The sequence below is a fragment of the Copidosoma floridanum genome, unplaced genomic scaffold (assembly GCF_036245765.1).
Source record: "Copidosoma floridanum isolate Cflo_tuat_1 unplaced genomic scaffold, Cflo_Japanese_pri ptg000001l, whole genome shotgun sequence".
In the NCBI taxonomy this organism is placed as follows: domain Eukaryota; kingdom Metazoa; phylum Arthropoda; class Insecta; order Hymenoptera; family Encyrtidae; genus Copidosoma; species Copidosoma floridanum.
Genome location: NW_028321878.1, coordinates 11,604,003 through 11,631,529, shown reverse-complemented (window position 1 = coordinate 11,631,529; position 27,527 = coordinate 11,604,003). Strand labels below are relative to the sequence as shown.

The 27,527-nt window shown below is 39.0% G+C and overlaps 1 protein-coding gene across 3 annotated transcripts in view; it reads left to right on the top strand.

Moving 5' to 3' along the window:
* LOC106642229 (zwei Ig domain protein zig-8) overlaps positions 1-27,527 on the top strand; it is a 266,917-nt gene that overhangs the window by 190,997 nt on the left and 48,393 nt on the right. For 2 of the 3 annotated variants that reach the window (XM_089589959.1, XM_089589916.1), the window contains exons 3-4: positions 2,210-2,394; positions 20,076-20,286. In XM_089589959.1, coding sequence (XP_089446085.1) covers positions 2,210-2,394; positions 20,076-20,286 — 396 coding nt within the window. Of the gene's footprint in view, positions 1-2,209; positions 2,399-7,259; positions 7,271-20,075; positions 20,287-27,527 lie in introns of all 3 variants that reach the window. The other variant, XM_089590011.1, reaches the window with a different exon arrangement.

Sequence of the window (27,527 nt, the reverse complement as noted above, 5' to 3'; positions counted from 1 at the left end):
GTACAAAAATTCATAAAAAATCATTTTTTTTAGTTTATCAAACTCTATTATGGGATTCTTGATAAGAGTCAAACAGCTTTGGAATTCATGTAACTGATCAAATTTTATTATTTTTACTAGTACGCTTCCTTCGATTATGTATACTTATCAACTTCAGTTATGTGAAAATCAAAATCTTTTTGAAAAATTAGTGGTCGTCTGACTAAACTTGGGTATTACTACTTAATTCCAAGATTAATAAATTAGACACATTTAACATCGTTATAATCAAAAAATTGTACTTTAATCTACATTTAATTGACTCAAGCCGAAACAAGCATCAAATAAAAGCTCATAAACATGCACATGTGCCCAATCATCGTACCTATTAACCTCTCCAAATTCAATACTCGGATAAAAGTCTACCTCCTCATTCTTTCGTCCAGTGATTCAATAGCTTTCCTCGCACTCATAAAAGTTGTTCAGACACATCAAGTCGTATTGAGTCATCATATAATTTCACGAGATCCCAGCAGCAGTGAAAAATTCCGCACGAGCTCGCGCTTGACTACAGCCCGCACGAGTCCTGCGGGAAAATATATCCTCTCGCGCCTACCAACCCCTCGGTGCTCAGACGTTCGTAACCACATGGGATATGGCCCTTACACCATGCTTTTTCCTGCACGTACTAGAAGGTCTTGCACCGTAACGTCTTTATTTTCCACTTTGTTGAAATTTAAAGACTGTGTGGGTGCGGCCGAAATGGCTACCATAGTCTGGGAGGAAATGCGTGGCCCTCGAGGTTTCATGCCCTGTGAGCTTTGCACAACGTTTTGGTTGGAAGTTTCATCGTCTGTAGAGTTTATTTCTTATAAACTCATATATTTAAATTTTTGGACGAATTTGTAATTGCGATTTTACATTTATCACACATTTCAGATCAGAATGTAATGAATAGTGCTTGATTTGGAAAATAAACTGTGCCCTTTGCATGTACACGCAGATAAAAAGATCGAGGTCAAAAAGTTCGTATTCACATGCATTCACAAACTTAACCAGACAGCTTTTTTTTTTCTTTCATTTTCTTTCAAGGAAAAAGTTCTTTCAGGGTGGAAAAAGAGAATTAGCTGTCATTTCACGTTAAGTCCGAGATTTTTGACCTTTTCTTTGTTTTTTGTTTTTTTTTCTGTGAAAAATTTCAGGCAGCTTGAGAATTTTGTAAAAATCTTTCTTTGTCAACAAACTCGCGAAACTGTGCATGAAAAGTATGTAAACATTAAACAACTAGGTTGACTAAAGTGTCATAGAAAACAGTTTCTAGCGGAAAAGTAATTTATTTCGTTAAGATGAACAATTATTTTTTAGTTAAATTTTAATCATCGAAAAACATAGTTACTCCTAAGAGTATAGCTTGAGTACGTGAGTCAAGTACATTTCTAACTACACACTCGACGGGGGATCCATTATTTTTTGGTCTTTTAATTTGTCTGGAGTAAAGTGCAAACAAACAAACAGAAAAATCAAGCTCCAATAAACACCGTGTGCACTTGATTTTTCCCCTACTCGCGTATACACAAGATTTTTTTTTTTTTATCGCGATCTAATTCCTCAACGAAACAATCCACACAACCAAGTTTGATACCACACACCAACCACCGCTCATTCTCGAAAAGAGTCGAACGGGAGAGCTTTCACTTAGCAAAGACTGCATGACCAATAGTGGCGAATCATAATGATTACTCGATGGTCAAACGCTGGATGTGATAGTATTGTATGCATGTGTCGATTTCAATTAAACAAAGTCACGTTGGCTGCGACGAGAATTACTGGCGAGGATACACTTTGCGCTAAATGGCTCTTTCAGAGAGACGCCGCTGTTGTTTATCGGCGCTTTTGGGTGCAGCGATCGTAAAATAGAGCAGCTGGCTGCTCCGATCGCGTAATGTACTATCATCACGATACGGGGTGGAATGTGCTTTTCAATCGGGCTGGAGACGTTTAAGGCTAGTTTATGCGGATTTGGTTTTAGGGTTTGCAATGGTATTGCTTTCGGTTTGGGGTTTTCGGGGGGTATTGTAGCGATAAACATTATTTATCAATGACTGTAGGTATTGTAGATGGTTTGAATTGAAACTATGGAAAAGTACTTGAAACTGAATTTTATTAACTTTCCTCTATATTTATGATGTCTAGAGTGAAGGTGGATTAATTAATTTTTGTTTGATTCCAGTGGGCTACAGCTTCGGTATGCACCCGGCAGGTGGTAGCAAAGCTGCAAACACAAACCAGAACACACTGGACGAGATTTTGCGGACGGGCCCGTACTTTGACAAGTCAGCGTCGAAAAACGTGACGGCTCTGCTGGGAAAGACGACTTACCTCAATTGCCGGGTGAAAAATCTTGGTAACAAAACGGTAAGTGGCGAATTTTCGTGCTTTACTTTATAACATTTATAGATACAAAATCTATGAGAAAATTTTTTCGGATAAATACTTGCGCGTGCACGAGCGAGTCATAAAACTGTATCTCACAACATTGGCTCCATGGCGTTTCTATGGAAAAGATGAGAGGAAATAAAAAAAAATAAATAAAAATAAAAAAATAAAAAAAAAAAAAAAAAACAGAGCAACGCTGATCTGATTCACGAGCTTCTCCGAAATTTGGAAACAAAGCGTTTACCCTGTTGCGATTGACACAAGAGCAAAGGGAAAGAAAATAACATAAAGCGACGATGGGGGGAGCAAAAAAAATCTTGACGATGGAGAATTTTCAATCTCACAGCCAATATTCCCTGCCTCTCTCCTCTCCTGTTTTACGTCGCAGCTGACAGCGTCCAGCTAGCTGTATACGAAGCGGCAGCATTTGCGCGATTTCTCAGCTGCCTTCAAAAATAAGATTCGATTCTCCGCGCCGCGTCCATATGACCTCATATACGTGTGTGTGTGTGTGTCAGGGTGTGCAACCCCGGAAATTGCAGCGCGAGCGCACAGTATATACGGTGGCAGTACAGGGCATTACATGGGAAGGCGTGAGAGCTTTTTTCTCCCTCCTTTCTTTTCCCTGCACGTAGCTTCTTCCCGCTGTTGGGGACGATATCGTGAATTTGTCTTATCACTGCAGGGGCGCCGGGAACATTTTGCGACGTCAAGTGCAGAGTTCCGGCACTCGCTTTTCGCTCGAAAGTGTGTATTTCAGTCTTTTGCCGAAGCAATCTTTTTTATTTCATTTTTCTTCTTTTAGTATACATGCATGTATTTCCAGTACCGCGCAGCGAACTTGGCATGGACGCCGAGACTCCGATGTGTACCTTGAATTTATAGCTCGTCAAATGTAGACTGTCAATATTTGACACCGAAATTTCGTCCCTTCGTTATGCCCCGAGGAAAAACTTTTATTTCTCATTCGTAAGTGCGACGGAAGTTTTGAAATCACGCTCGTCGTAAAACTTTGTACGATCAGTCTGAAATGTACTTTTTAGCGATGACAAATTGGAATCCGTAATCTTTGTGTGATCTTTAAAAAAAAAAAAAAAATAGGTCGAACACGTAGAATCGTCCGGTTCTCATACCAAATACGAATACCAGCTTTCCCTGTATTCGATCCGAAAATTTTTCGTCTTGGTTTCTTTTTTAACTCGAGTGCACGTTCCACCTGCATTAGCGCCGGAGAAAATTTCGCTCCCGCCCCTCGGCAAATATTTGCATTCAATTAATTAACTCTCAGCAGATCGAACTCCCCTATTCTGCTTTCTTTTTTTTCTTTTTTTTTTCACGAAATTCACGTAATTTTCATTTCCTCGAACCTTTCTCTTTACCCTCCCAATGGCGATCCATCCGAACGAGCCAACAGTAATTTCCTTCTCTTCATCAGCATTTCAATCGCGCGACACCATACTTTTATTCCTTCGAAGATCAAAAAATTTCTCGTTTAAAAAATTCATTGAAAACCAAGCAGAGCCTCAAGTACCCAAACAAACGTGGACAAAAATCCGTACAGCTCTCATCGAATGACCCGAGAAATCGGTCAAAGTTCACTTGGCCTATGGCCACTCAAACACTTGTCCGGGTCCATTTCACAAAGTACATACGTACCAGTCTCGCTGGACATATTTGCCTCTACTCGCATGTCAGGACCCGAAGGAGTGAGCTGCATTGCATTGGATTATCAGCGCCAACAGTGCCCTTACCAGCTTCTGAATCGTTAATTACTAATTTTCGTCTCCCGTCGTCGCTCATCTCGATTCCGGGGTGATTCGTATGCGTATCGGCGCCTGTTTACCTTCACCGTACTCCTCGACCACTCGTATCGGGGATTCGCAGAAATCGACACCTACACTGCGAGCTGTCCACGGGGTTTCGTGATGACCTGTCGGCCGGGCAATATTGTCCTTTGGTGCGAGAAAAAAATGTCGAGTCTCTTGCAGAAGGAAAACGGAGAGGACGACAGGCTTCTTTCGTTATACGTGTGCACTTTTCGAAAAATTCAATTACCAAAGGAGTAGTAGGTAGATACACCACCACCATCATCTTCTAGCTCGCAAGTTCAATGTGAAATTACAGGGCACTCTGACGCACCGTAGGGAGCCAGGACCCATCAAGATAAATAAAACTGTTCTATAGTTACAGGACAGAGCAGCACTTCTCTCCTTCGGGCGCATCCGGATCTCCCTCTCTCTTTTCTTTCCTACTTTTCTCTCCTGGCCCGCCTTGGTAATGCCTTTATCCCGTGCGAGCAAGGCTCCAACACGTTTGAGGAGGAAACTGAAGGCGGAAACTAGAGAACCTTCGACGTGAGCTGAAACTCAAATTTTAAGTTCGCACACGTACAGAGCCGACACGCTCGACATTGATAACGCTTCGTTCTCTTTCTCGGCTGAACACTTTTTAACAAGAACTTTTACAGGGATCGAGTTTTAAACGCGGAAATTTTGAGTTTGCCGGTAAGAGAGCCAACAAAAATACGAATCAGGTGAAAAAATTTTTTCAGCGAGTGGTTATCAATTCTATCTGGAAAATTGGTTTATACGCATTTTTGTTTTATTGTTTTACTCATTGTTTTGATATTGAATTGACGCTTACTTTTGTTGTAAATTGTTGACGATAGAGTTTCGAGGAACAAGTTTGGATGAAGATATGATTTTTCGTAGTCTACAATAAATCGTAGTACCCAGCTTTAGTGGCTTTAAAACAACTTCATGGATGCTTATACCCCCAAGTTATTTCTGATCTCTATATATCGATGTAATTTGATAATTGGCTGCTTTATTGAAAAAAAATTGTTTTCTCTTTTCTAACTTACCCTAAAAAGCTTACAGCACTTCTTAACATTACAACAGAATTGCAATAAAAACCATTAAATATCAATTTTTACCTTCATTTTTTGCTAATCATTGAACCACTATGACCTTTGTATGGGATTGCTTTAATGGTAATTTAATTGATTGTGAAGCACCAAAGTTATTATGCGAAGAATTTATTAAAATCTATTTCTCACGGTAACTCAGCATATACTCATGCAATTAGTTACGAAGTAGTAAGACCAGTCTATTCTTTTTAAAACGTGATTCTTGCAAGATTCTACAGGTACACGGCCAAGACGCAAATGTATAGATCCAAGGGAATATGGTAGAAAAAAAAATTCACTAGCATTCATTACACGAGACAAACACGCACAAAAAAATCTCAAGTTGATAAGGATCTACCTATTGTATAAAATCAAAGGAGAGGAAGAAAGAGAGCCATCACTCCCTCCGTGAGCACATTGATGTAGAGTGATGGGTTGTCAAGAGGTCTATAAGTATTCGTAATGGGTCATTAATCTTGATCAGGACGTGATAAAGTTTTTTTTTCAAAGCTACCGAACCACACTCGTTTCCCGCATACACATACCCTCTTTATTTACTCTAGCTTGTAGGTATAAATGTTGAGGCTTCCAAACGTCTTTGTTATCGAAAGAGAATCTTCTCTTGGACTGTATATTCTGCAGTATTGTAAACAAAAAACAAATTGACCATTGAATTTTCAAATAAGTTCTTAGGTAAATGCTCAGAATAGCACGTTGTAGCAATAAATTAAGAAAACGAGTATAACAGTTGTTATCCTGAAATTTTATCAGGATTTTTTTAAAGAAAAATTCGAGTTACATTTTTCAAGAATTTATTTGAAAAAAAAAAAAAAAAAAAATTCATTAAAATCCCATAGGAGCTAAAGCAAAATACGTGTCCTATCAAGATCGAATAAAAAAGTGTCAAGAATCTTACATACACAGCACCTTTATCCCTTTCGATAATTTTTACACACGAAAAACAAATCTCAGGAGACGATGTCGGGACGATGGAGCTTTACCAATATTCGAAGAAAGTTTTTCATAGCTTTTTTCACAATGTATCCCATTTTATCTCCACCCACGATTTAAGGGATGTTTTTATCTAGCACAATTCACATTCAACATTTGCTCAGACCGACGTCAGTCGAAAATAAATCCTCGTACGGCACGAATATCAATATAATACATTTTTCAATCTCTACATCGAACGTGCCGATGAATAACTTTCAAAGCTATGTAAGCTCAAAACGTGTTTAGGAAAAAATAATGGCACACTCGCAGAAAACGAGGCAATGCTCGTAACGAGGTCGGTGTTGTGTACACGCGAGTAAGGGCCAGTTAAATTTTTTCCCCAGTTATTAAAAATGAAAACAAAGAGAGCCGGAATTTGAAAACACAAAGAGCTGGAATTTTGCGCGCACCTACGTGGCAAAATCGAAATCCAGGAATTTCTTTGCCGGTAGGTGTCGGGAGAGAATGGAAATACCGAGGCAGGGCAGAATTAGCTCACGGTACAGTAGAAGCAGAATGTGTTTGCGGTTTTACTAATTCAGGGGGTAGGGGGGCTGCTCGTGTTTCTGGCATGAATTTTCCGTTTTCCATCTCCCTTCTCCGCACACCCGAGCGCATGTTTTGGATTCTCTTTCTCATTCGCACAGGGCACTTCGATTCGTTAATTTACGGAATGCCACGAGCTATTGCGGGGGCAGTGGCAGTTGCCTCGAATCGATGGCAGGTATCTGTTTTTGGACCAACACGCTGGGAGTTTCGGGTTTTTTACTCATCAAGCTTTACTTCGTTATTTATATGTGTGTGAGCTACGCCTGTGGTGAGCATCTCCATTATTTGGATTGATCAACGTGTATCGGGTAACTTGGATTTTTTTTTTCCTAGCCTGAGCTCAAGTACTGGTGCACATTTTAAGACCAGCGATAGATTTTTTAACGCAAATAAGGCCTAGTACAAGTGTTGCCAAAACACTCAAGTCAAAGAGCTGAAGATACCACGAGTTGGCATATTTGATGACGGTTGGCGCTTTAAAATACAAAGAGCATATGATTTTTCAAAAGCCCAAAGCCTCCTCAAGCTGCCCGAAAAAAGAGAGAGAGAGGAACAAAAATAGAAGCGCAGAACGAATTAACTTGTCAAAGAAGTCCTCTGCTCCCTCCCCTCTTTTCTCTCTCTCTTTCCGCGAATAAATTTTCAACCAGCGCATAAATCCCATCCCCTACCAAAGCCAGAGGGAAAAAGCAAAGAAGCAACCGCCAAAAGGACCACTAGCTATGCAAAGCAAAAGTGCGCCTGCTCGGCAGAAATAACATTGCTCTGCGCGCATTAAACTGGAAAATATTCTCATCGTGGTTTTGCGCGTTCGTGGAAAAAAGCGCGGGAGAATTGTCATTGGCAAAATTCGAGTAAAGGCTGGGTGAAAATTCCACCCTCGAGAGGGAAAAAGATGAGCAGCCCGTCAAATACGCAAGACGGGCATGCTACGCCTTTGACAACCGTATAAATGCAGCTACGCGGGTGCGTATATGAGGGTGCGAGTGCAACGGAATGGTTGTGGAAGTGTGAACGTATTCGAAAAAGTATTTACACATAAACTGAAATAAAATTTCTTAAAATATTTTCACGTACATTACATCTCTTGAAATAAGGTTTATGTACTCTCACTGTGAGAAGATATTCATTACAAATAAGAAAAATTTTCATTCGTAAAATATTATCATCTCGTTTCAAAAAAATATTTACTCGGTACTATTCTAATAAAATTTTTCTCAGAGTATGTATAAAATAGGCGAGTTTGAAGGAAAAGGATTGGGATGTAAGGTAAAAACGTGGAATAAGAGAGTAAGGTAGGAAAACGTGTGATTTTGAAAATTTGAGATGGTGTCATGTTTATAGTGGATACAGAAGAAATGTTGAATTTGAGTAAAAAGTTTACGGTTACAGAAGACGACGCGAACACAAGTAGGTCGCGAGGAGGTGAAATGAAATCGAGAAATGATGAGCGGCGAAAGAGGGTTTGGATGGAAAAAAGGCGTATCTGGACGAAGTGGAGTCCAACAAAATGATAAAAACAAGGGATAAGACTTTAGATTAGTAGATGGAGAGCTTTCGTTAAAAAAAAAGAGAAGACAAAAAAACAAACTGGTGATTGTCAATAATGTATTCACGATGTGAGCATGTGACTGATAATGCTATAAATTTTTCATTTTTGCATGTGTGTAGGAAGGATGATAGTTGATTAGAAATGTTTTTACTTCAACGTGATAAGTTTAGTTTTAAAAGTTGTGAAATGAATATGTTGTTGTTGGAATTTTTCTTGTAATCAAAAACCTGCGAGTGGCCATGAATTCGTACATCATAAGTTTTGAAATATCACATCTGCCAAGATCCGCGACTTTTATTTATAGCTCTTTCTCGGAATTGAGACCAAGAAGTAACAGTTTGTCAAAGACCAACCAGGATCTCGAGTTAATTAATTCAGGAAAGACGCAAACTGCAAGAAAAGTCATTAGCGTTCGACAAAAGTGTAAAAAACTAATAATTCTCATGATTCGACTGCGAAAGGGTTTCATAAAAAAATGCCAAGGCGTAATTACACTTGGAAGTTGAGCGAGCGAGGCGAGGTAGGCGAAAGGCGACTTTATAATTATCTCGAATGATTTTCTTCATTTCTCGAATCTTTATTTATTTCCCCTTGGACTGTATAACGTGGCCGGAACATCCTAATCAGGTCTCCTTATGACTCGAGCACTTTTTTCAGTAAATGTCGTGGTAGAGATTTTTTTATTTTGCATGACGTCGCTCGCAAGTGAGTATGCTTTTTGAGGATACTTGCACTCCACATAAGTCGTTTATACTGAATTCCTTGACTTGGAAATCGTACTTGAATTTTATGATGAATACGGTACTGGAATAATATTTTTTTCCGGCCTCAGTCGCACTCTGCATGACATCCCTTCATCAGTTAAAATAGTTTATCATAATTTTGTATAATTAAGTGCAATCTCTACAGTTTCAAGTAGTACAAAATTTATTTGGTCAGGCACAATTTTTATTATGAAAACGAATTTACTAATGTTTTTATTTTTACGTTAGAAAAAATTTTTTAAACATCAATATTTACGTGAACATTGCATACAGTCTTTAATTAGTATAACATTAATGTGGTCAGACATAATTTCGATTCTTTTGACTGATTTTCGTGATCAATTAAAATAAGGACTGTAATTTTGTATTTACCTAACTTCTTTATACTGTATTTACATCTCATTTTTAGCGCTAATCAATAACAATAATTACTATAATTTTATATGAACATATACTGTCTACGTAGCTCACAAGTAGTAAAACCGTGATTCGGTCAGACGTGATTTTTTGATTCCATAAAAGAGAAGTTTTGTCAATATCAACCTACAGACTAACGATTGACTTATTGTTAACCAGGCGATTTAACACTTGAAAAGCTATAAGAATCGCATGAGCCAAATACGGTACGTTTTATTCAACTCTATTGACCTATTCTACTGGAAAATATACTTCACCAAAATCGATAATATTCAATGAGTTTTTTGTTTCAAATATTCTTACTACATTGGTATTCACCTTTTAATGTTCACCTCTTACATTATACGCCAGAATTTAGAAGAGTTTATTTTCCTATGAGGCACTTCAGCTCCGGGAAACGTAAGCGGCTCAGCATATAATCGTCAAAAACGTCGTGCGTACGTTTCAAACCGCAGCTTATTCAGCAACATACCTATATGAATCGGTTCGAGATTTTAACAAGCATTACTCTAAAAATGTTTTCATTTGAGATTTGCGGAAGTGAAAAAATTCAAGCTAAAGTACTTTCGTAGCTGGAAACTACTGCAAAGATGATTTTCCTTCAACCCTTAACATCACGCAACTACCAATACTCGAGGTAAGGTAACTTGCGCTCGCTTGCGCAATGAGCAAATTAATCTAGACGTGTATGCTTTTGGATGTATCGCCTACGGCCCTACGGCTCAAAATCAAATTGAATTTCTCAGGTATCGCGTATCCTTTGAGAAATAAAAATTCATCGATTTACTAAAAAAAAAAAGCCACATTATATCCTCTGAAAAATTATTTCAGTAAAAGTATCACGTAACCATACCCCGCATTAAAAGGGAACCACTTAGCTGCCTCGGCATCTTCATCGTCCATTTACCGGCACTTTCAGAATTTCCCGGTTCTCTTGCGCCTCAGTTCCCTTCCTCCCAGCGCGTACATATATACACACATACCTGTATGTACAAACTCAATCTCAGCACCGTCTCTGTGTTTACGGAAGAACGGGACTAATTCGCGTGGAGACACCCCAGGGAGCGAACAGTGGAAAGTCGGAGGGGCCGAGAAGGGAAGATAGGTATGAAATCGGTGGTAATATACTGCTGAGGATACGGAAGGAAGGGGATGCTCGGAAGAAAGTCCCTTTTGAAACTTTTCCCAGGGCCGTGATTCCCGTGATAAGCCAACGGAGAAAGTGGAAGAAGGAGCACTACGGTCCATTAAATTAGGCTATGAGATCCGATTTATTAATGAGGAGGAAAGCGTTGGTATGTCCGCTTCGTGACTACTTTCTTTGGAAAGTGGTGTAGTGTCTTTTTTTCTCTCTCTGATTACACATCCACGGGAGAAATGGGAAAGTTGAAATGGAGGTGAGTGGACGAGAATGCTCGAAGGCGTTCACTTTCAGCTCAAGTGAAGGCTCTTGGGAATCGCGTATTGTCGAATGCCTAAAGGTAATGGAATCAAAAACTTTGGAGAGTAAAGAACGGGTTACAACTTGTCTACGTTTTGTTAATGAAAGGGTTATTACTCTCGGCTATAATAGGAAAAGCGTAAGCGGTAGATGGTGGTATTTATTTTACATTAACCAATTATCTTCAGTTATAATGTTGAGAATGTGTGTGATATTTGGATATTGTAATGATCCAAAATAACTGAACCACGAAATGTCGCTATTTCATGAATTGCCATTACTGCAACTAAAGTCACTGTGGTTGCGTATTTCTACGAAAAAAAAAAAAAAAAAAAAAATTTGCTATCGTGACAAAAGAGAAAAAAGATTTGAAAAAAGAGCGCAAACAACAACGAAATCCCGTAATCGGTACGCCGGATTCGCGGTAGCGAGTGAAATAAAAAACAAATCGTTAACAGTGACGCGATAACGAAAAGAAATCCCCGGCGTGCCCTGTGCCTTTTATTTCGTTAACAATGAAATTTTTCGCAAACGAAAAAAAAAAATCCTCTCTACGCCGGAAAAACCATTTTGCTCCGCAGGGTATCGTTGACCCTTTTTTTTTCGCACGCGATCGCGATGCGCTTTTGTTCTTCCTCCCCTAGCGCCGTAATAGATTGCCTGGAAGTAATTTCTCTTTACAATTACGTTATATTCCCCCCCTTCCCTCTCTAGTTGTCGATTTACGAGCTCTTTCTCTCTCTTCTCTCCGGTGGCACATTTGTTAATTGACTTTCCTCCACTGCGAGCCGAAAGGAAGTTGTTCAAGCAAATCGAGCGTAACTATACGGGATTTTGGTTTCGTACAATATCTTTCGGCTCTTCTTTTATTTTTTCTTCTCTCCTCCGGCGAGAATTTCCTCGGGGACTTTCAGATTTTTAATATTAAAATTTTATTTTTACAGCAAAATTTACGGGGCCTCGGGTGCGCTTATTCCGAATTATAAAAACACTCTTCCCCCTTTTCCCACCTTCTACTACCCTACTCTCGGATTTCTCTAATGTGCTTCATGAAAATGTAATATGAAAATTAGGTCATCCGCAGGAGTTTGGGTGGTATGGCGGGCGACGCGTGTATTTGCGAGCTAATGGAAAAAGACAGCGAACAGAGCACGGGAAGAAAAGCTTTGGTACAAAAAAGGGAACGAAGCGCTTCAGCAGCAGCAGCAATAGAAGTAAAAGGAAATATTTCTTGCTCTATTTCACCACCTTTAATTCCTCGAGCCCGCTTATTTAGCGAACCTTTTTATACAAGCTGTTGTCCTCCGCACACACATTTGTCATTTTTGTCGGCCCAAGAATAGAGGCTCTTCTCTTATCGCTTTTTTTTTCACCCCCCCCTTCCGTACATTAATCAGCTGCGCTTTTTCCGACAAGCACCATAGTTATTAGTTTTAATGCGAATATACGCTGACAAACGACGAGGACGACAATATGTTTAGTGCAAGTAAAATTACTGTTTTCTTTTTTTTACGAAATGTATTGTTTTTTTTTTTTTTTGATAAATAATGCACAAGTACTTTATATACTCGTGTATGCTGGTAGCTTCGATGATTGTACTTTCCGCTCATTGTACACATTAAATTTATACTATACAACGCATCGGTTGGCTTCTTAAAATTACGCATTAATATACCGAATGCTGTGTAACACAACCATCCCTCGCAAAAGTTAATCGATTTATTGGTCAAAGTTCATCAAAGTATAGGTTTACTGTATTTTATACACGGTGAAGGTATGAAATAGCTGTAATTTCACAAGCTCCAGACATGCTCTATTTCCTTTCAGCGGCATGCTGTAAATTTCCATTTCGAGTGTGCTACAGAGTCGTATAGAAAGGCGCAAAAAAACATTCCAACTCGAATTTGGAAGCAAAAGCTTAGCTCTCGGTTTGATTCTCTCTTATTTGGCGTCTTGCCGTGATTAAATTATTCGTTCTGTATCGAGAACTGGCTCCCTTTGTGTGCCAAAAGTTTTCGCTGCTGTTAGGTAACTTTCAGTGAGCTTGACGGATCAATAAAACGTATAGATATATGTGTATTTTTTTCTCAAAACTAAAAAGTCTCACAAGGAGAGATTGTCACGAGGGTGGATACGTTATTCCTCTTATTTTGACAGAAATAAAGAATTTTGCAGTGATGCCAATAGTAAATGATGTCACGCAGTGATAATTGTAGTTTCTACTGGAACGGGTAAAAAATCAATCTCAACATGGTTCGTTCCAATGGTGAGTTTTATTCCAGGAAAAAATAAGTTTTCAATGTGAGTTCCAAAAAAAAAGGTACGATCACTCAGCTTCGTTCTTCCAAAACTCGTCTTCGGAGATTGCATTACGAAAGGTAAATTTACTGCGATCCATTGCCAACTGATCGGCAATTTATATCACAAAACCCGTTCGAGTAACTCAGTGCAATTGAACCGTATTGGATTATACAAAACAAGTTTCGTCTGGCGCCGAAGAACAATTTAGAAACTTGAAAACTTTTCTCCCGAGTAGTTGAATCCTCGATCTGCGGGCCGGGGAGCATCGAGCGTACAAGCTGTTTACCCCGAAAGTAAAGTTTCCGAACTGCAATTAAAACGACGCCAAAGTATGATTACGAATCCACGGTATACGCCACTACATCTTAACTGTTGTCCCTATAAAAAACAACGTTCACACATTCTCATTCGTTTTCATAATTTCCAGCCCCTACTGGCCCTTCCAAATAAATATAACCCGGCACGCCGATCGTTTCCCTCCGGAATAAACATCGAGCTCTGAATATTCAATCGTTACCACGGCGCATTCAAATTCGGCGTCCAGCGCGCGCGCACACACATCCGACGGTGTCGTTCATTCACAATCACGCGCCACGAAACCGTCAAAATAACTCGGGGCTACGTGAACTTTGATAACTCGTTGAGTCTAGCTTACGGGGTCCCGTGGACTACTGGGCCCCTCGCAACCACATCGGGCTTCGATAAAATTCCGTGGGGGGGGGGGGGGGCAAACTTTGGGCGTGACTCACACCAGGTCTGAGAACTTTGAGGGGTCCACCTCACTGCTCGCACAGCAGAGAGCTATAATTTATGCGAGTGATTTTACGTGCGCTGTACTCTCTCACAAACGTGGTTATAAACACACCCTCTCCCCCATCTCCTACTCGCCCCGGCCTTCGTTAATTTTACGATATTAATATGTATACTCGCTTTGCGCTCGGGTGGTCTCATCCGATCCTTTATGCATGATGTTTAACGGGTGGTAATAAAATTGCGGCGCAATTACGGAGTTGGCAAATGTTATCATTGGACATGTATATTTCGATGGCTCGGCTATGTTGTTGCGTTATTCTATTTAATTGGGTTAAATTAACGAGTCATCTGCAACCATCATTTAGATAGAGTTTCGAATTTACGTGAAAATTATGAGCCACACGGAGCTATCACCTGTGAAATGACTCATTTATCACACCCATTTTGGACTCCATCTTTCAGGTCCTACGAAGCGTGCGTTTATATTTTTCGACGGTTTCCAACCATCCACATTGGAAAAAAAAAAAATAAAATAAAAAAATAAACTTCACGGACTGTACAGTTTATCCAGGAAGGGCAAGCATCGTGAAAACCCGGAAAAACGTCCAGCGGAGCACGTAGCCCTGGAACGAAGGAATCCAAACAAAATCACAGCAACAGTAGTGCACACGTACTCGCGTTTACTTCCAGCCCCAGCCAAGACTTTTGCGGCACCCGCGTGTGCCCGCGATGACGGAAAGACACGCAAACCAAACGCAAAACCAAAAGGTGAGAGTGCGGGCCTTTGCCTTCGTTCATGCACAACTTCCGCTTCGAATTTAAGGTCTCCCGTTGCTCCCTTACTCCCTACGTACATGTACGTACGCGCACTATGGCCTTTTACCTCAAGGTACATATCCACGGGACTAGTGGTGGTTCTGAAATTCACACGCGAGTGTGTAGGAAGGAGGATGTTGTACGGAAGGGGAGAGCTTAGACGCACCGCAGTAATTTTCCGAGAGAGTCGTCCCGACTGCTGCCGTAACTCTTTTTCTCATTCGTCCCTCTGACGCGCGAGCTCCTCGCACCCCCTTTTCTCAACGGTGCTCTACCTTCTCTCTCTTATTTTTCCTGTTAAGCTCTGCACTCCCTCGCTTCTAAACTCCTACCCCCCCTCAACTTTCGCATCCTCTCTCTCTCTCTCACTTATCGTCTACCAAAATCTAGCTTATGTTGTTTGGTCGCATTTGATTGTAGTAATCTTAAGACTCAATTGTTATTCACTGTATTGACATGTTATACGCTCTATATTTGGCTATGGTAAATTTTGTAAATGATTGTTTCTTTTTGTTTTTATGTTTATTATAATCGTTTGATGCCATTCGGACCTGGCATCCTGGGCATAAATAAATCTTGTTATCTGCAGTCAGTCAGTCTCTGTTTTCTATCAAAGCAAAAAATTGCTCTCATTTTTCTTTTAATTATACTATTTTTTCCATAAATCACAAGCTGTATCTCACAAACTACTGCGCAGCATCACTGTAACCAAATCGTCCAGGCTTGACCCAATAAAAAATCTATGCTCCTTTACTCTCAAATTTGATCTTGGCACCCTCGGTCGAGCAAAGAGTGGACTTGTGTTCCAGCGATGGCACCAGTCAGTCGTTTTTCATTATATGATACTTTTTCTCTCTCTCTCATTACTATACTTATGATTTCACTTACTACAGACAAGTTTACGTAACCATACTCTGAGTCTTGAATCTCACTAGCACAGGTTTTCTTAGATCACTAATTCATTAAGATAGTTTTATTATTATTGTCTTGAAAATTTGGATATAACTTTACACCCAAAAACTGTTCCAAGTACATTTGCTTCGCACACTGAGAAGTAAAAAAAAAAAAAAAAATAGTGTTTCTAAGTTCGTCTAGATCATGAAAACATTTGATCAACAAAGTTGAATAACTTTCAATTTTCATTTATGCTTAAAATTGTTTAAACAATAATAACCTTCATAAGGAAATTCATAATTAAATCCATAAAAATTACTGAAAACCTACAATCATCGCAGGTGCTGGAAATTACAGCCGAGAGAAAAGAGTTAGAGGATCCGATAAGCTCAATAATGGACCTAAATAAAGTTTCCTGCAATTTCAGACGGGAAAAAAAAAAAAAAGAAAGCAAGAGAAAAATGCATACCCAGACCGGCTACCGCTGTAGTTTGAGAAGAAAATATCCACAATAGCCTGCCGTAATGATCTTAATAAATCGCCCGTCGCACTTTTTGCTCTGACGAAACGTGAAGTTTGCGAGATTCACTTTTCTCGCTGCATAATAAAGTGACAAAAAATTGACGAATAAAAAAAAATAGGGATGAAATGCAGTGTCCAGCCTTAAAATAATCTGAAAGCCCTTGACGCGTGTGAACATCGTTGCGGTGTATTTCCACTTGGACTGGCGCCATTTGTAGATCACCGAAAAAGGGAAGGAGAAAGAAAACGTGAAAAAAGAAAAAGAAAAAATTGAAAGGTGAGATCGAGGTCCAAAAACGCCAAGGAGTAGTGGCGCAGAAGAAACTACTTGAATAGCAAATAGGCATTCGGACGCAGAGGCCTTTTCTTCGCGCTCACGTATCCGCACTCACAGCTTACACGTATAGAGGCTCCTGTATATATATACGTATAGCCGGTCTCCTCGACTCCTCGTTATCCTTGCCTGCATCACCTCGTCAATTTGTTTGCACGTATGTGTACACCGGGTGCGCGCGTGTATGGTTGAAGGAAAGGCCAAATCGTCTGTGCTCCTCTCTTTCTTTGCACTTGTAGCTCCGGATCCCATGAACCGGAAATTCGCTGACTCGTGGAAAATGGTGGCTGCTAGAAAAACGCACATTTGCTTGGGGTCGACTTCTTTTTTTTTTTGGTGAGGGGCGTAAGTTATGTGTACGCCAGAACAGCTCTTTTATTCGGAATTGCTTGCGAAGCCATGCGTTTAAAGGGCTCGCCATAATCGAGAGAAATACTTCAAAGGCCACTGTTACGGTGTAAAAATGATCTGTAACAATTAAACTTTTCTTTAACTGTTTTAGAAGTATTTTTTCAAACGTTGAAAAACTTTTTTTTTTCTTAAATTACTAAAATCTAATGAAATTGTTGTAATAATGTAAAATTACGCTTATTACGAAAGTGCGGAAGATCCAAACAATCCATTACCAATTAAATTATCTAGATTAACGCTTTGTTAAAAAATATTGCACACTATCAATTGCATTTAAAATTTTTTGATAAAGGAAATTTCATGAATTATTTCTTTTGTACACCGCAGTTAAAGAGAAATTCAGCCACGATTTCGAATAGCTGCAATGCCGATGCACATCTCTTTTATAAAACTCTGACGTATACTTTCGAGCGTAAAAGAATCTAATGTGGAAATTCGCTGAATCGAGAAGAACGCGAGGAAGAGCACGGGAGAAGAAAGGAAGAAATGCTCTTCGGCGCGTGCTCGGCGTCTCGAAAAATCGCACGCGTTGCTGAAAGCATTTTTTGAACATTACCAAGTAGGTAAAGGCAGTGCATTTCTGACATCACTTCGATTGTTACGTATTACCCGTCAACTAGTCTTTTTCTTCCGAATTAGTCGCTACCGTCAGGATAACAGACGTGGCTCTCAAACAATGTTTTGCATATGAATCAAGTAACGTGACGTTTATATAAATACGTGTTTTTTTTAATTGTTTTATTTAAATGCTTATTTTAATGACAAATCACTTTTATTCAAACATTATTTTTAAATGAAACAATTGCTTTGTTGAAAGAATAAAAAAATTCATCAACTTTGATCCTTCTTTGACACACCAACGATATTAATTGCTCTGTCATTAGAAAAAAGGTGACTTTTATTAAAAAGAACAAGGACAATACCCCCAACTGTTTAATACGTTTTTTATTGATGTGTTGTTTTTCCCTTTTTTTTCTCCAAGTCGAGAGCTGCCTGATTTACTTGTTTGGTATATCGATACATTAAGAAAAAACTGTGAGCTGTTGCGCTCATTTTTTTTAACATATCATTGATGGGAAAAGTTCTCCCCTTTGAGAGGAAAAGTCGTGTAAAGGCATGAAAGACGGTCCTGAAACTTTGTGAAAAATGGATGTGCTGAGGGTCAAAAAAAGACGTTAGATGTACAAGCTTGCACCGAATCGATAAAAATTTTCCGATGGATATTTCCTATCTTACATTGCTGCGTAATTTTATACATTTTTAATAACAATTTTTAACGACACAATGCTTCTTCCAATTAAAAAATTTTCAATCAAAGTTATAAACCATAACATATTGAATATGATTCTTTATCAAACTCGATAAAAAATAAAAGGACGAAGGTCACGCAGGGCATGGAGTAAAAAGCCATGGGTTCGCTGACGACCCGCTAGTAAACCTTCACGAGTCTTCCTTCGGGTAAAAAAATTTAACCAACATCGATCAACCATGGTCCGAGAGAAAGAAAAAACATCAGCTGTAGAATCCGTAAAATATCGACGTCGGAGGGAGAAAAATCGAGCTCGCGCGTTTAATTTCCTGGCCTGCTGCCCTCCCGTGTGAGCTAGCAAGCCCCTGTGGTGATGGCACGAAACCTGCTCCGGCAGGAGCACCAGAAACGTGACTCGTACTCTTCATAGGCAACCCCCTCGCACACACCTACGTGAATGGAGAAACAGTTTGTTCGAAAATAAATTGCTCGTCTGCGGCCATAAAGAAAAGGTACAACGTTTCAAGGAACTCGTGGGATAATGCATGTGTGTGTATCAATAAAACAAAGTGTGCGATTAAATGCATTCTGGGCGATTTTCGTGCCAAAGTTTAATTACTGTTGATTCGTTTATTTTCCGGACGATCTTTTTTTTCTTTTGGTTCGTACTCTGAAACGTCACAAGGTAGTGTTGGTAGAAGGAAAGAGAATCGTGAATGCGAGCATGTATATGCACGGGGGAGGTTTGTTTGAAAGGTTTCATTTCGTTCCTGCAATTTTAAAAGGCCCGAGTGGATTGTCGAATTCTGTCGAATTGCCGGACCGAAAGGCTACGGGCAAAATCAATGCATACCACACGTGATTGGTTGCGGGATACCTTTTTTTTTTTTCGTTGCTTCGCTGTTTTTTAAATTGTACTATTCATCGAGACAGGTGGGCACCGCACTTGAGTGTTAAATAGAAAAATATAATGATGAATAAATAATACTTTGTAATTAGGCACAATGCGAGGGATATAAATAATTTTAAGACTTTTTATTCGTACCATAGTGTTTTCGTGTTCTAACGCATGTATGAATGATGAGATTGCGACTATGTTGGATGGCAAAATACTTACTTATTGAAAATTGGTATGAAATTTAAAATAGAGTCAGCAGCTAAAAATTAAAAAATAAGATGTAGATTGCAGCATAAATTTTCTAACGGAAAGCCCGATAGTTTATTCACGAGATTCATCAATACACCTGTTGTTTACCATCATGTTGAATTATTATAGACTGCGCATACATTATCGTATTTTACGAGTTAAAAATTTTTTCAAATGAACACATAAAGTTCGTCACATAAAAGGACTTCAAAAAGTATAAACAAGAAACATGTCATCGTGAAATTATTTCACGATCATAAAGTTTGTCGATTGATGTCTCTACAATGTGATGCAACGCAAAAAAAAAAAACATACATAGGGATCGTTAGTTAGCTAGATTGTGCTTTATTAACAATTTTTGAATCACAAAAGTTGAACGTTTTTCAGTCCTTAAGAAAGGAAGTTCACTGTGAAAAAAAAAAATATTTAGTTAAATCCTAGTTGCTTGGTTAAAATAAAAGAAAAATTTTATCATTAACAACATCAATCTGATCTTACCCAATTTCTACCATATAGCTCGTAGAATCAGCAGTGACAAATATACAAAATATATAAACATTGATGAAAATGTATGTTAACATGGTTCGACATTATCTGCACTATTCTTAGGTGTCGTGGGTGAGATGGAGAGACGTGCACCTGCTGACAATTGGCCAGTACACGTACACGAATGACCAGCGTTTCCGAGCAGTCCATCAGATGCAGACGGACGACTGGATGCTCCAGATAAAGTATCCCCAGCACCGGGACACCGGCGTCTACGAATGCCAAGTGTCCACGACCCCGCACATGAGTCACTTTGTGCATCTCAACGTTGTCGGTGAGTCCATTTATCCGTGTTTTATTTTTTATTTTTATTTTCCACCTTACTCTTATTTTTTCCAACTTTTCTTTGACACCTTTATTCATCGCTTGGCTGATTCACTACCCTGATTTTTTTTTTTTTTTTTTATTTTGCTCATGCCTTCTCACCTCTACTTTTGTACAGAGAGCACTTTGCTCTTCGTACACTGAGCTGTACGTTTTTTTAAGTTTCCACGCCCTGCGTGAATTGGCTCCAGCGCGTGCCAACTCTCGATTTTTTTTTTTTTTTTTTTCTTCTTGTCCGTCTTTACTTTTTTTTTTGAAAAGTCAAGTGCTGGGGAGAAAAATTAAAATAAACACGTTCCAACTGTAACACTCACAACGACTTTTCTCTACTGTCGTTATTCGAATGTAGGTCAAACGAGACTGAGCAATACATTCTCACTTTTTCCTTTTTTACGTGAAAAATTTATCAAGCAAATGTTTAAAAAAAAGTTTAAAATGGCACTACTGTATGGACGTAGTCAGAGATTGTACAGGTGATTTAAAGTAGCGTCCTAATCTAACATAAATTAAAAGTGTCCTTTTTCGAGTAATGTGTAACCAAAATTAAATTGCAACCATACAGATAAGGGTTAAGCTCGAACTTTGTCTGACAACAGCATGCAAGGAGGTATTTTTGGCTGTATCATGTTTATCGTACTCGAAAATGCGTATTATCTCGGTAATGAGTGCACTTGGCTTTTGACTTTCAACAAAAACCGTTGAAAATCGAGATAAAAAAATACCCAGTCTAAGGAATATTATTTAATCATTGGATTTGATTAATTCAGTATCTCTTGAGCTCTAGCAAGCGTAAAGTCACTTCGTGATAAACGCCATGTAGGTACGGTTCTAGCTTGTAGGATCACCTTGGATTTGCAACAAAAATTTTTCATTGTAAAATTTACAATAAAAGCACAAATAACATAATTACTTAAATTCACTAAACTCGGTTTCCCTGCATTCACTTTATAAATTTATACCACTGCCCTGCACAGGGCACGTACAGGAGTTATCAAGTTAGCTATAAAGGACGGAGCGTTTTATTACACACCCAGTCCTATTCGTTAACTGTACAGCAGTCAAGATTGTGATAAGGCTAAATGAATGTACATCTAATTCATACCTACGTGACGGGCAAATTGCATGCTCCCAAGTTTCTTGGATTCATCAGCAATTGAAAAATAAAATTGTTTTCGATTGTTATTTTCAATGGTATATTGAATGAACAATTTATTACGTTAAAGTCTCATGAATATTAAGGTGGTACGCTGAGAAAAACAAAAAGATTAACTCAAACACTGTGATTTCTAAAAACATCAATAAATTTTCATCCCTATCTGAAAACTCTTTCCCTGTCAACGTAACATTGCTTTTATCTCACTGACCCATCATCCAATGACAAAAAACAAAAAAAAACCGTAGCGACCAACGTGGAAATAGACATTCTGTAGAGAGGTGTTTTGACAAAAGAAGCACAAGCCAATTTTCCTCGAGCCATACTTTGAAATTCAACTAAGATAAGCTTTCGCTTACTCGTAACAGTTGAGCTTTCCTGGATCTTTAGCCTAAAGTTTCTAAGTGGCTAAGTTAGATGCTGATGCTACCGAAACAGCTCCTTCTCGAACTTGTATCAATTCATGAGTAGGTACGTTGTGTGCGGGTACGTCGTACTCATTTTTCGCTGAGAGTAGTGTCTGACTTTTTATACAGGTACAAACGTAAAAAAGTCTTTTAAGGCACAAAACAATTGCTCAGTCAATTTGAATGTTTTGTAAAGAAGGTACACACGAGGAAAGTTTAGAGTTTAGAGTAGAAATTAGATGGACTTTTTATTTGGTAAGTAAAACTAACCTTCTTACATTGTTATGCTGGTTCTTATTGTAAAGAAGGCTCGTCCACTCATTGTTTCTCAATCTACTTTTATACCTTATGTATTTCACCTCGCTAAAATAAAATTATCCTGTGTCTAATACGCAGAATGTCCAAATATTTTGATTTTTTTCGAATAACTACAAGCAATAGAGCCACTCTTCTACACAAGTAACACTTCTTTTCTCGTCCATAAGTATACCTAGAGGTGTAATAAATTAAAAAAATTTGACAGAATGAAAAAATATTACTGAGAGGAACTCTGTTCGGCTAAAAAGGTAAAGGATAAACTAAAAAAGTAAAGGAAACAAACGAAAATTTATGCCACTACGTACACTTAGGTACACCGCTTCGATGGCGTCTTTTGTGTATATCTAGGTCAGCGATTCTATGTATAGGTTACGATTTTATAAGTATGTTATTATATTTTGCAAAGCTCATTATTTTTAATGAAATGCATAAGTAAAATCGCTTTTCAAAGATTTTTTTTTTCATTTTATTCGCCAAAGTTTTTCTCGTCTGACCATATCAAGACCTATACTACTGATCGGTAAATATAGAAAAGATTAGCTTAGTTTAACTTTTGAATTTAGTTACGATGCACCATAATGATTAAAATCATAACATTTTAGAGGATAATAGGTTGAAATAATTATACATTATATAGCAACAAGCTGGTAATGGAAACCATTTAAATCAAATGTCAATCCCGAAAACACCAAAAGTCATGTTTCACCCACGTCACAATACATACGGCCCAGAAATTTCGAACTTGAGCCCTGATTCATATCTAGTCCGAATTTAAATACAACAGCGTCCTTTAAAACAACCCGAACAAGCAGCCCGCAACTTTCTCGGCAGCCCAAACAGCACCTACAACAACCTAATCCCGTAAAACCAAAGAAACATCTTCGGTTTCCCCTCGAGCGAAGATTCATCACTGCCTTCACTGACCAACACAGCCCTTCTTTCCTGTGTGGCCACCGTAACAAGCTTTTCTGAGGAGCTTCGACACGCCGAGTGCACAGCCCAAGGGTGAGGGAATGTATGGGAACAACAGCCCCAAGTAGGAAAGTTTTTTTTACGAGCTACAACTTTTCTCTTTTTCAGCGTCGCTGTACTTGCGTATAGGCTTAAGTGCAACGATCGTCGTCGCGTATGGCAATCGCAAAAGCCGCCCCGACGAGTCGATACACCGAATATGAGGATGGGGGGGGGGGAGATATCTTTCAACCGAGAATTCATGCAAGTGAGCTTTGAGCCGTTGTCTCCTCCGTTTTCTCTTTCGTGCAGTTCGATCGATGACTACTTGAATCTTTTTTTTTTTTACGAGTATGAGATTGCTGTGGAATGTGATTGAGCCCGCTTTTTTTGTCTCGATCGAGAGGTTCTTCTTATTCTAACACGTGCACGGGCACGAACTCGAGGTCGAAAGCTCGTTAATGAGCAATTTCGACGGATGAACGCGTCCACTATAAATGGGAATTCATCGAAATTTCTCGAAGGAAGTGGATTTTTCTCTTACGAAAAGGTATGAGACGTGAAAAAAGTGAACCGAAAAAAGAGTGAGGGATTGGGCTGCATTCGAGCGAGGAGAAAATAAAAGATCACGTTTGCGGCCAGCTTTGGGGAACTGGAAAATTCATGAATTCGACTGCTGAAAATGTAGAGAGAAAATTAAAAAAAAAAAAAAAAGAGAGAACTGCTATCCGGGGGCGTGTGCATGGCTGCGCTGTGCAGAGGATGCAAACAAGAAAATAAATAAATAAAGCTCTCCGGCGATATCAATTTTTCTGTCCAGCTCCGCGTGTGAAATTTCGAGAGCTTTTGGGGTGGCGCGTATATAAAAGTTGGAAGCGATAGATGGGAAAACAAGATAATTAAAAAAAAAAGGAAAAAACCATTTGGAATTCTGGTTCTCTTGGACGTTAATTTTTTCCCCCTTTTTGGTAAAGAAATCAAACGGATTAACGACATTATCGCGCAGGGGATCTGCGTTCCTCTCACTGGTCTAGACGTCGGGGGATTGGGAAAACAATGGGGATTACGAAGAGCCGATGGAAATATATATACCAGCGGAAAAAAGGCCAAACTCCCATTGTGTTGAGCGCTTCTTTTTAATGACCGGTGGATGCTGCGTTGGAATTATTTGGGATCAGCGGGGCGCAGGGTTAATTTATGCTACATCGATAGCTGGTCAATGAGAACACACTTCAAAGTATCGAGCTTTTTTCGAGAAATTTCACTCTACTCCACACCCTTCTGCGTTGTGGGGCAGTCACATTTTTCCATTTCCATGGTGATGTTAAAAATGCGCGGCAATTTTTACTTTTACCAAACGATCAAATCGTGTAAAGCGTGGGATTGGTAAAATTTATTTTTCTTTTATAATTTTTAATGCCGATTTTTTTTACGACTCTCGTACATAAGGCGAACTTTTTTCGCTGTTTTTTTTAACTGTAAAAAGTATCAATTCGAAAAAATGTTTTATTTTTTATCATTCAGTCACTTGTTTGTTTAATTAAATTTAATTTGATGTGACTTTGTTTTCATCATCAGAAATTCAACTCCTGTTACTGTTCAATGTTATGAGCGTAATATCATTCTCATTTCAAAAATTTTTTTGATAAATCTCCATGTAATCAATTAAAAAGTTCGTTCGATCTTTTTGAATATGCCCAAGTACAAAACGTGTTTCCGTTAATAAAGTAACGATAAGCCATACGATTGCATCGATAAATGCAAAATGGATGAACATGTATTTATTTCACTGTCGACGAACGTTTGTCCAGAGCAAACAATTTTTTTACGCCATGGGCAGCTCCGATAAATTTCGCAAAATGCAAATGCAATTTACTTCCCTGGGTCGACTGCGCCGAGTCTCTCATTATCGAGGTAGTATGCAATTAACTTTTTCAACTCGTTGGTGCGCGAGAGTCCAACCTTTCAAGCTCGTCCATTTATTGTACACGTTTGGTGTATTATTGCAAAATCGTTGACATCGACGTCGTCGTTTCAATCAAACTCAGGTCAGAGATACGCAAACGTCACGAGAGCACAAGGTTTCCATCATCGCAACAACATTCCTCGCCTGTTTCACGTACGATGCGATGCTGCACAACTTCGATCGTCATAACTAAATGAGTATTTGGTGGTATCCATCGTGTAACGTATTTGCGTTTGTACAGCCTGGAATGTTAATTTGAAATCCGAGTTTATTGTCTATAGCACGTATAGAGTTTCAGCCCATTCGAACGTAAAGTCGAATAACGCGTACAATGTAACACATCATCGTTACGGTGATGTACATGGATTTTTTAAATAATAAGTCGTAAGTTTGATTTAAATTTAAATAGCATCGCTATACTGTTCAAAAAAAAAAGAGAAGAACCTTCATATTAATTTTATGTGGGAAACAAATCATTATTTGTCATACTACTTGCCCTATCATTAATAGAAGAAGTACAAAACCAAAATAAAATATTTTTCGACTGAAATCGAGCAAGAAAACGATTTTTTTTTTTTTAATTTTATGAAATTGAGTGATACTCATTATTATCATCTGAACCATGACAAAATCAATACTGAGATACAAGATTAGCTCCTTTCCATTTTGCAACGTAAATAATAATATAACTCAAATTATCGATTCTCCTTTTGTATTTGTAATGTCAATGAAACGTAGAATCCAAGTGAAGTCATAACTTTACGCTTGGACTGTTTATTCTTTTTTTCATTGAAAAAAAATTTGCCTCACACCATTAAAATCAACATTAAACTCTCCATGCAAACAAACTGAAGTGACGTTTGAAAGGAGTTTCAATTTACGTTTTCTCTTTGTGTGTACCTACATTACATTGACTGCATTAAACATATTGCCAGATATTGTTTACATTTACATGGAAATCTTTGTTGAATAGCGTTTTTTATAATTACATGATATTAGGAAAACAATTTTTTTTTAATTTATATGTTTAGAAGTGCATGATCCCGTAACTCTTTTCAAGCAAAACTTCTAGACAGACGAGAGAATGTTCCACTGTTCAGAATTCACAAATCATAAACGACACCTACCTATCCTTTCTTCTCTCGGTCCTTTTTTATTTTTTCACCTGCTAAATGGACCATTGCCCGTTTCGTTAAGAAAAACGTGCACCCAGTAATAAATTGCCCGTATCGTAATTCGTAAAATTTAATTTTCCTCTCAAGTCTTGGGCACGAGGTGCGAGAAAGAAAACGAATAGGACAAGTGAGTTATGAATCGACTCCCGCAATAAAAGCCTCCGGCTCGCTTCAATGGAACATTCGTTAAATCTCAATCGGATACGGGATGTTACTGCTCTTTTATTACACGCTTCTTTTTTTTTCGACGGAGATAGTCCTATTACACGAATAAATGCACAACAGTAACCCATCGAGTGAGTTTTTTTTATTCTCACGCTTCTACCAAAAAATCCGTGGATTTCAGATCTTCTTTACTCCCCAGAAAATCAACCGAAAACACTCATTGGGTAAAAAGTATTATTTTTAACCCCGTTCTTAAAATTAAAAACCATGATTGTGTGTATGCATGCATGTTACAATACAATGCACTCACTATCTCCCTCAAGAAAAAAAAAAAAAAAAAAAAAGAATCTCCAAACCACCACGAATTCTTCTCAAAACTGTTTGCATCCCCGATACAAAAGAGAAAAATCGCTTCCAACGCCAAACCCCCATCATCGCGTCGTTATTAAGCTGTTCTGTATATTTATCAGAAAATTACCTCGGCAAGGGCGAGAGCAACATTTTATTCCCACACACTCGCGCGCCTTTGAACGACTCGCGCTAATCTTTACGCATTTATCTCAACCAGCCACCGCAGGGCTTCCCCCCTCCCCTCCCTCTCGCCGGCCAACCGCAGCAACAGCCATCACCAAACGCGAGTATGAGGCAATTAAGCCCAGCCGATAAGCATCGGCCAGTAATTATTTAAATGCGCGCGTATAACCTTCGTAATACGTGCCGTGTGCGCGCCTAAACCACTACATCGCCGAATCAATTACACAGCTCCACGGGCCCATCCATTATATATACACGCGCGCGGGCACCCGTCGCGATTTAATTTGACGCGCGGCGCGAAAGGTTGCGCGAGGGCTTCTGCCGCAAAAGTTAACGGAAATTAGCGCTAATTAGAGGCGAGAGCGCCAACGAAAGAACGGGATGGATAAATCGGGTTTGGGAGGCGATGGTAATAATAACAAAGGCCAAGGCTGATTCGTGGCAGGATTTGCGCGGATATCGCGTCGTACCTTTGACTTGGATCGACTGTCGCCTAATCAGACAGGTCAGGCACGGATGAAT